At 36.2% G+C, this 10,540-nt stretch overlaps 1 protein-coding gene across 1 annotated transcript in view; it reads left to right on the top strand.

Annotated features, from left to right (window-relative positions):
* Window positions 1-1,525: 1,525 nt before the first annotated feature.
* The window catches only part of LOC115416926 (photoreceptor-specific nuclear receptor-like), a 9,120-nt gene continuing 105 nt past the window's right edge, over window positions 1,526-10,540 (top strand). The window contains 12 exon segments of the mRNA XM_030130797.1: window positions 1,526-1,918; window positions 1,920-1,965; window positions 2,950-3,048; window positions 3,051-3,099; window positions 4,699-4,709; window positions 4,712-4,780; window positions 4,783-4,800; window positions 6,551-6,850; window positions 7,557-7,735; window positions 8,503-8,743; window positions 9,491-9,596; window positions 10,186-10,540. The exon segment at window positions 10,186-10,540 is cut by the window's right edge and continues 105 nt beyond it. Coding sequence (XP_029986657.1) covers window positions 1,871-1,918; window positions 1,920-1,965; window positions 2,950-3,048; window positions 3,051-3,099; window positions 4,699-4,709; window positions 4,712-4,780; window positions 4,783-4,800; window positions 6,551-6,850; window positions 7,557-7,735; window positions 8,503-8,743; window positions 9,491-9,596; window positions 10,186-10,318 — 1,299 coding nt within the window. The 5' untranslated portion in view covers window positions 1,526-1,870 and the 3' untranslated portion in view covers window positions 10,319-10,540.

The raw sequence follows: 10,540 nt of genomic DNA on the forward strand, positions 1-10,540 counted from the left end.
GGCAATCACACAGATCAAATATACAGCGAGAGGGAAATGGGGCTGGAAACTGGGGGGCAAAATAGTAAAGAAAGGAGGGGAAATACAAATTAAAGAGGCTGGTAAATATAATGATACGCCTCAGGTAATCATCCCCTTAGATGCAGACACTGAAGAGGAGTGATGAGTGATACGGAGCTGATGGTGTAAAGTTACCTCCACTCCTCTGCTGATGTTTTATTCTTTTTATTTATCTAAAGGTAAGCACTGATAATGTAAACATAGAAAGTATAAATGAAATAAAAATCCCATGCTGTGATCTTAGACTAGAAAATGTGCTGGAAATCACATATTAAATATGTTCAAGGGAAGTTGGCATGGAGCAAAACAAGGCATATCCTCACTGAGAGAGAATTATATACGTTCCCCTGTACATTAGTTTTACTGTATTTGAGTTACTCTGTTGAACTGTTGGAAAAAATATATAAAACCAATATACAAACAATATATAAAAGGCAGAAAAAAGCCATTAAATTGATAAATAATGCAGGACATGGAGATCATACAAGTGAACTTTTTTTAAGATTAAAAACTCGAAAAAATTCCAGATTTGTTTCAGTTTTAAATAGCACAACTAATATTTAAAGCGAGACATAAATTACTTCCAAATAAAAAAAAAAATACAGAAATTTAACTGTATTTAACTGTAAAAAGGACAATTGTTTCAATCACAGGGGTTAAATCATGGAACAGTCAAACAGATGAAATAAAGAAAAGTAAAACATGAACCAGTTTAAAGGAATATATAAAATACAAGTTTAAAATAAATATAAGGATGAGGAAAAGCAGTTTAATCCAGGACGGTAATGGAAGCGTTTAAAGACAGAAATACACCTGTAATGTTTTGTTCGGTTTTCTTTAATTAATGATTTGAGTTGTGTGTAAGGGGAACATATAAGTTTATACTTCTACTGCTTTACAAACCTGGGAAGAAAAGGAAATGTACAAGTGCTGCAGAAGCACATGTGAATATTAAACATATTTAAATAAAAAAACTATCCGTCATTGTGCTACTTTTTAATGTTTATTTTTCTTAAGTTTTTGCCTATTTTGTTCATTTTTTATTAATGTGATTTTGTTCATTTTTCACAATTTTTTTTGGTTTTTACTCATTTTGTTGCTTATATTTGTAATTTTTATTCATTATCTATCTATCTATCTATCTATCTATCTATCTATCTATCTATCTATCTATCTATCTATCTATCTATCTATCTATCTATCTATCTATCTATCTATCTATCTATCTATCTATCTATCTATCTATCTATCTATCTATCTATCTATCTATCATTTCCTGTTGTGTTTTCATTTGCAGACTCACACCAGTGTTTGTCCAATGTGACTGATTGATCCAGTAGATGAACAGTAAAGATTAAGAGGATGACAAATGAGTATGGTGCTTACACAGCGCTTGTCCGGGGCTAATCCCCCCCCACCCCTCCCCTCCTAACCCCCACCCCCATGTGGGCTCCCTTTTGAGGAGCCACCGCAGAGGAACACCCACAGACAGTGACGAAGGACGACACACAACAACCACCACGACAACCTGTTGACCCGCCACAACAAGTGTCAGTCAGCCCCGGCTCGTGGCAGGAGGACCCCGGCCCATCTGCGTCTCCCCGAAACAGTAGAGGCTCTGCAGGGGAACTGAGTGCCCATCTGCCCCCCCTTGGAGGCCCAACCACCCCCACCCCCCCAACCCGGAGATACGTACTTGTATCTGCAGTAACTTCAACTGGAACTTTCCCATCACACAGGCCCTGGACGTTGGACTTTTAGAAGAACAGGACCAATACCTTCATTTGCAAAGTTTCTCCGTCTGTAAAAAATGATGGATGATCACTTGTCAAAGATACCCATGATGCCATCTTCCTCCCCCCACCGAATCGTCTGGCAGCGGCGGGACTGACGACAGCAGAGGAGGTGAGATCCCGTGACAAGAAAAAGACAATTACAGTGATAAGTAAACTGTATTTAGGGAGCGAAACTGCATCAAGAATGAAACTGAGATCCGTAAGAGTGGACAAGAAAACTCACCTAGAAATATGTATTTAAGGTCAATTTAAGCGTCAATTTATTAAATGGATTCATCTATTAAATGAACAAAATAAAATCAAACACAAACTACGGTTATATGCGTAAACACATGATAGTATCAGTGATAATTTCTGTTGCATTTAGTTAAATAGCACCAAATTGTCACATATAAGTAATTATTGATTAATTAATTGATTATTATTAATCACTTATGATTTTATTTTGTAACTGTGATCTTAGAGCTTAGTGAGGAAAAAGCAGATTAAACAAATTTTCATGAATACATTATTTCATGCAAAACGTAATCATATATGGTGTAAAAACTCACATTAATAAAATTCCTCTCATCTTAAAACTGTTATATAATTGTGTCTTTTATGCGTTTGTTTGATATTTTATTGTTAATAGTAATCAATTTATGGTGGTCATTGATTTTTTTTTTTTTTTTTTTTTAAATATATTTCTCTATATTAATGGATTTTCTCTTAATCCTCTTAATTTACTTTAATTAGATGTCCTTGTGAAGTCATTTATAATATATTAAATGTGCATCTTCTGAACTGAATATGGTTTAATTTCAATAATACTCAATAGCTGGAATCAAACAGATTCATTATTCATAATTAACAGGTTTATTTGGATTAATTTCAGTTTCCAGGCATAATTTCTTTCAGTTGTTAATTTGCCTCCAGCCATTTATTGTTTTTAGTTGATAATATGCACTAAATGAGATTTTTCAGAGAGTAACGTCTGTTCCAATATTGCCTGGTGTGTTCAGTCCGGCTGCAGACTTGGATCACGTCGCAGATGGTGTCCACATACGCGAGACAATACCCGGCTTCAAACCTGTTGTATGTGTTTGACTTTCAGCCAAGAGTCCTCCTCCGGGGAAGGCTCTGAGTCCGGCTCTGGTCTGCAAAGTATGTGGAGATACAAGCAGTGGGAAACACTACGGCATCTACGCCTGCAACGCTGCAGCGGCTTCTTCAAACGCAGCGTCAGGAGGAGGCTCATCTACAGGCAAGACCAACCTCAGAACCAAAACCAGATCCAAGTTAGAACAGAAAAACCGTTTCACACACTGTCAAACAATCCACATTTATGGAGAAGTGGAAGGTACACTATATGGGCAAAAGTATGTGGACACGTTGAGTTCAGGTGTTTCTTTTCTAACAGGGGTTTGGGATACAAAACAACAAGGCAAATGGCATAATATAGTTTTATACTGGGATAAATATCATTGTATTATATTACTTAGTTTGGTTTAAATTGTTAAATGAAATGGTTATATTGATGTTTATAAACTATAAGGGCAAAAATATTCTGACACATCATGTCTATAGCTGTACATAGTGATTTCAGATGTTTTTTAAAAAAATATCAATATTTCCTTAAAGTTTAATGGGAGATTTTTCTTCTTAAGTGAGATGTGAAGAAAGTAAATGGTTAGTTGTGGTAGAAAATTATTATTTACAGTCAGAGCATGAAAAGCGTTTTAGAAATCTGGAGGTACAACATTTAAAATCATAGTCAATGTTGAGAGAAATTAAGTAAAAACCATCTCTGAGCATTTTAGAAGCAAAGATAACAATTTCAACCAAACTAACCAATGCAATGATATTTATCCCAGTATAAAACTATATTATGACATTTGTCATTATCATTTTGTATCCAGACCAGTTAGAAAAGAAACACCTGAATTCAACGTGTCTACATACATTTGTCCATATAGTGTAGTTCTTACATCAGAAGCTACAAGAATGGAATGATGAAACAATATCTGAAACGTCTGTGTCTCTGAGGCCTGTTCTTCATCCCCACACTAACTTTGGTACCACTATATTTCCTCAGTTCTTTAGACACAAAACATTAGAGCGTATGTAAGAAATGACAACAATTTACAGCACATTCTGTGAATAAAAAAAACCCCTAAATATCCATATTTAAATTAAAACATAAAAAAAGAGAACTTCCATAACATATAATTAAATGATAATTACAATGTTTTTTTATTAGAAAAACTTTCTTTCTTTGCATTGTACTGAATCCTTCATTAAACTGATTCAATAGCTGTTTTAGTAGGTCTCAATCCACAATAAAACATGAAATCTTGTGTCTTTACGTTGGGATGTTATTTTAAGATCAAGTGAATTTCAGTTACTTTGCTGAGTCCAGAAAAGCAAATGATGATTGACAGCCAGTGTTTATAGATAAATATGTATTAATGACTCAGTTACATACTCGTACATATTTTAATTAACTTTAATGAACAGGTTTTGTTTGTGATTTGATATAAATTTTGATAAAATCTAATTGGGACATTTTTCTGGCATTAATGAGCTCCTGTATATACCGATTACGGTTGACTAACTGATGCAAAGCAGAGCTGTATTTCTCTTTTTTTTATTCTTATAAAAGATTAAAATAAAACATAACTTTCTCTAATTCTGAATGTACAGTTCAGAAAAAAAAATACCAACACCAGTTTGATCCTTCACTAAAAACACACCCATACAATCCTTAAATACTGAGTCTGGTGTCTGTCTGTGGATCTGATCATGTACCGGGTGTTTGGTTCTGGTTGTGGTTCTCCGTCTAAAGCGTGTTCTGGTCCAACAGGTGTCAGGCCGGTACGGTATGTGCCCCGTGGACAAAGCTCATCGTAACCAGTGTCAGGCGTGTCGGCTGAAGAAATGCCTGCAGGCGGCATGAACAAGGACGGTGAGTGTTTCTGTTTTATACATAAGGAAATAAAAGGTAAACCTCAGGATGAAGCTTATGTCCATACATCTGTTCAGTGTGAATATTTATGTGGCTGAGTTTCAGTTTAATTTACATTTTACATGAATAGCTGGTTTTTATTTTGTGGAACTGATACAGGTTTAGTTGAGTTTTTGTTTTAGTTTTGTCAGATATTATGAAGAGCTTTATTTATAGCAGCAACAATACAATGGATGAAAGGATGAATAATTTAGAAAAAACACTGTTAATTATTTTATTGTAAATCATTATATGAACCTACTATTATTGAAAACTGTACTTAGTTTGAGTCTTTTAGCTAATTATAAAAACAGTGACGTCACCTTTACAAAAACAAAAAAACAAAAACACGCTTCCCATGTTATCCCATATGATCCCATGTCTTTGAGATGTTATTCTGAACATGTTCCCGTGTGCACCACATGGGGCCACACGTGTGCTTTTGCACATGTGAAGTCATGTGATCAGAGCAGGTATGCCTCATGCTGACAGGAACAGAATCAGCTGATCGCCACTTATTTCTGAAATATGAGCAAATAAAATACTGTTGATATGTATTTTGTATTTGGGCTGAAACCTGGTTTGATTTAAACAGTTTCTGATTAGAAAAACATGACTCTTAGTTTTATGATTATTTACCTTTTTCCTGTTTGTTTTTATAATTTTATTTTTCAAGAAGATTTTGTACAGAAAAAGTAAAATAACAAGCACATTTAAAGAGGGTTGTACATGATCAAATAAAGTACAATAACAATATACAGGGAAATACAGTTCCCTAAAGAAAAGAGAATATATAATTAAAAAAATACCATTTTTCCTGTTTTTAAATGTTTTAGTTTGTATTGATGTAATAGTTTGGAAACAAAAGTGCAGACAGAGATTTAATGAGGATTTGATGTTTATTCAGATTCATTAGATAAAAAAATTCAAAAAAAAAAAAGCAAAGTGTATTAATCCTCCATTTGTTTCACAACGCCTCCATTTAAGGTTCCTATGGGAATCCTTTTCCATGCATTAGTTCATCATGTGTGGTTTTACTACTTGTTTTTTTTTTTCCTCAAAATCACCAGTTGAATTTATTATTTATATTTCTTTAACTACATTTATGTATATGTCTTTTTTTTATATGTATATTTGATTTCATGCTGATTAGAGATATAAACATTGATATTTCGTTTAAGAATAAACTGAAATTTTTCTGTCAGATTTTTACAGTAAAAGCACAAAAAATATTTTAGAAATTTAGAGGTAGAACATTTAATATCATAGTCACGAATAAAAAAACAAAAAACAAAATCAGTGTTGAGAGAAATTAAACAAAAACCATCTCTGAGGCATTTTGGAAGCAAGGATAACATTTTAAACCAAACTAACCAATGCAATGATATTTATCCCAATATAAAACTATATTCTGACATTATCATTATTGTTTTGTATCCCAGACCCGTTAGAAAAGAAACACCTTTCAATGTGTCCCCATACTTTTGTCGATATAGTGTATATATATATATAGAGCTTTATATATAACTTCTATACCTGAATGGAGCTCTTGTAACACACAATTCTTTCTCCTGGGATTACTAAAGCATTCTAATTCTGATTCTGTTTAATCATGTTTCTGTTCACATCAGTCTTCTCTCTGATGTCGCCTCTTTGTTCTGTCTTTTCACTTCTCATCTTGATGTATTTGTTTTGTGTTGTATTTTTACAGCGGTGCAGAACGAGCGTCAGCCCCGGAGCACGGCCCAGGTCCGTCTGGACTCCATCGACGTGGACCCTGAGAAGGAGCACCTGGCCACCACGCGGGAGCCCACCTCCTCCTCGTCCTCCTTCTCGTCCTCGTCTTCATCCTCCTCCACCGGCTCCGTCATCACGTGGCCCCACATCACCTCGTCTATGGCCATCACCTCCTCCGTGACCCCTCAGCGCTGCGTCAGCCCCCAGAACAACCACCGCTTCATGGCCAGCCTCATGACGGCCGAGACCTGCGCCAAGCTGGAGCCTGAGGATGGTGAGCACTGGGGCATTGTGGGTAGAAGCTTCATTCATTTAGTCTTCACCTGTGCCGCGATACGAAGCCACAGAAAACTTTAGCCCGGTAATTTTGACGTTTATGGTTAAAATGACTGGGTGGGAGGGAAAGTGGGTGGGGCTAAACCACCTTCATGGTGTTTTATTCCCACCTACTGGTACATGGTGAAAAGATGCTGTTTTCATTAAGGAACTCCTTGTTGTTCATATAAAAATGTTCTGAAATTCAATAAATCTTTAGTTTATATAGTTATGACAACTGTCAGGTGATTGGCAGGTTGTGGCGGTCATGCGGCCACCATGACACGGCGAGAATTTATGACTATTATTACCTCATCTGACATCGATTGAAGTATTACTGAGTCTGAACTTGAGCTCATACAAATTACAGTCCCTTCTGTTTTTACTTGGGTTTATTGGCGGTTTAAGGTGCGTTACTGCCCCCTACTGGACTGGAGTATGGGTCAGGAGAATGACAGCAGAATAAAAATAGAAAATAATAAACAAAATAAATGAGAAAAGAAAGAAAAGCTCTGCACACTCAGTATTTTAACAAGCCAAGATGTTCCTCCTTCTTTATACAGTTTTTTTACTTCACTACTATTTCTCAGTTCAATAGATGCTCATATTCTATGAGTGTAAAGTGTCTGTGCTGCTCTTGACCTGAACCTGATTCTTCGTCTCAGTTGATGAAAACATCGATGTGACCAGTAACGAGCCGGAGCGAGCGTCGTCGGAGTACCACATGGCTTTGTACCCGTCCAGCTCTGAGAACGTGTACGAGACGTCGGCGAGGCTGCTCTTCATGTCGGTGAAATGGGCCAAAAACCTGCCGGTGTTTTCCAACCTGCCCTTCAGAGACCAGGTCAGACCCCCCACAGAACTAACAGGCTATTATAGTCTATACAATAAAAGTTTATACAAGTTTAGGAGTTTACATTATTATTACCATTATCATTATTAATAGCAAAATAACCCATAAATAATGACTATATAATTTCCCTCTTGGTTTAATGTGAAAAAACAATTTATGAAAATATTTACATTTGCAAATTATCCTTTACCAATAAAATGTGAATAACATGAACAAATATGAACCTGAAATGTCTAAAGAAAATTACGTGTCATTTTAACAATATTCTGCCTGTTACCAAATATTATGTGTTTTTGTAGATCCAGTTATCTGTAAGTTGTGTTAATAAGCTGAAACATAATATTGTAGAAACTGTTCTTATTTTAGCTCCATATTTTAACAATCTTATGCCTGTTACCAAATGTTTGTGTAACATTGTGTGTAATGCACATGTATAAATGATAAGCTGAGGCATATATTGTTAAAATTGCTCTTATTTAGATTTTTGTTAAAGCATAATTTGTAAATGTGAATATTTTAATAATTTAATGGGGTTTTTTGCTTTTTTTTTTTTTTTTTTTTTTTTTTTTGGTAATTATTTCTAGGTTAATATATTATTATTTTACTGGTCTGATCCACTGGAGGTGGAACCTGAACTAAAATGAGTTTGACACCCCTGCTCTATGACATCAGACTCAAATGTACTATATTTACTCTTTACTGTCCAGTTCTTTCCCCTGCCACAGACTGACCTGAACGCCTGGTTGTGTTGTTTCCAGGTGATTCTCCTGGAGGAGGCGTGGAGCGAGCTCTTCCTGCTCTGTGCCATCCAGTGGTCTCTGCCGTTGGACAGCTGCCCTCTGCTGTCGCTGCCTGACCTCTGCCCTGGAATGCAGGGAAAAACCAGCTACACCAGCCTGGACCTGCGCCTCCTGCAGGAGGCCTTCAGCCGCTTCAAGGCACTCGCTGTCGACCCCACGGAGTTCGCCTGCCTCAAGGCCGTGGTGTTGTTCAAACCAGGTGAGAATCAAGACGCACGAGCAACAAGTCAGCGGCGAGTGACTGATCAAAAACCTTTCACAAACTTAGGGTCAGGAACCACAGCAAGTGACAGAGCTGATTTTACTGGATGTGATGAGAAAATAAACATGATATAATATAAAATACAAACGAGGAACATGAGTGTCCTCTGGAAGAGTTTAGAAAGATTAAATAACGTGAAAGATGTGAAAAAATGATAACTATTTCAGATGAAAACAAAAAAACAAGTGTGTGTGTTCCTGTAGTCAGTGCTGTCTGGATTTCTACTAAATTCAATAAATGAAAACAGAGCAAAAATGGAAAAAAAAATTCTGCTGAAATCCACGACAGAGTCTAGTCATTTCATTTTCTGTCTGTATTTTACTTCCATCAGTTTATTTTCTTTTTGTGAATTTCTATCAAAAATAGATGAAGTTTTATGAGTTAAAGCAGTGAAGTGAAGGAGTGAATGCAGTTAAAATGAATCACAAAGACAACATAATATAATTAAAGTAACGTCCATGACTGAGAAATTATTTGAGATGTGTTATGAATCCTTCATTTTTCTGTTTCCATTTAAAGTTTAATAACAGGATGAATGATATGCTGAAATAAAGTCTTCATTACGTGCTAGTACTGCCCCCTGTGGGTATTCAGTGGAGTGGACTTACCATCCCAGGTGGATCAGGTCTGGTCTGGTCTACTGAGGTGACAGGTTCTGATGGACTGGTTTTTTTCTCTCCACAGAGACTCGTGGTCTCAAAGATCCAGAACAGGTGGAAAACCTGCAGGACCAGTCCCAGGTGATGCTGGGACAACACATCCGCTCACATTACCCGAGTCAGCCGGCCAGGTATCGACAACCACCTGACGCACAACAACAACACCACATGGAACATAATTTAATAAAAACATCCTCACCAGAGCTTTATCCAGACTTCAGTACAAATGTGTAATCAAATATTAAATATGTTGATGACAATAAAAATAGGCTTTCACCCATGAAGACCCAAACAAAAATACATGAATTTCACAGACAATCTGCAAAATACAGAGGGTAATATTACAATAAATGGTGATAAATCACTTAAGAAAGGTTAAATGTGGAGAAAAATTCATTTGGGAACAGCCACAAAAGTAGTACTGGGTCTTTATGGGTTAAATCAGACAAACAGTAAATAATACACTGAAAATGAGCTTCTACACGTTTGAAGTTTTCAGGATGTATTACGAAAATCATGATACTCTCTCGATAGCTGTTTTTTTTTTATCATAGTTTATTATTTACCTGCATTAGTACAAAGTACAAACACAACACGTATTATTTTGGATGGTTTTTCTATTGACTTAAAGTTCTAAGACTTTAGACGTATATTTGTAGACGTTTATCAGGTTGTTCTGATGGATCCTGTTTATGTATGTCTGACTTCTCTTGTCTTCAGGTTTGGAAAGCTACTCCTTCTTCTTCCTTCGCTACGTTTTGTGAACTCGGAGCGCATCGAGCTGCTGTTTTTCCACCGAACCATCGGAAACACGCCGATGGAGAAGCTGCTGTGTGACATGTTCAAAAACTAAACCTGTACAGTCATCCATAACCAATAATCAATAATCATCTCCCTGAACGGAGGGATTTGATTTGTACTCTGCAAACACATCAGATTCTGCATGCTGGTATTTTTTTAAGGCCACTTTACTCTTCTTCATCAGGTCCTTCCACATTAAATAAACTGTATATCCTGCTTGTACTTGTATCATATTTAGACTGATTTGTGTCCATCCTTCAGTGTTTCATTATGT

The sequence above is a fragment of the Sphaeramia orbicularis genome, chromosome 3 (assembly GCF_902148855.1).
Source record: "Sphaeramia orbicularis chromosome 3, fSphaOr1.1, whole genome shotgun sequence".
NCBI classification, from domain to species: domain Eukaryota; kingdom Metazoa; phylum Chordata; class Actinopteri; order Kurtiformes; family Apogonidae; genus Sphaeramia; species Sphaeramia orbicularis.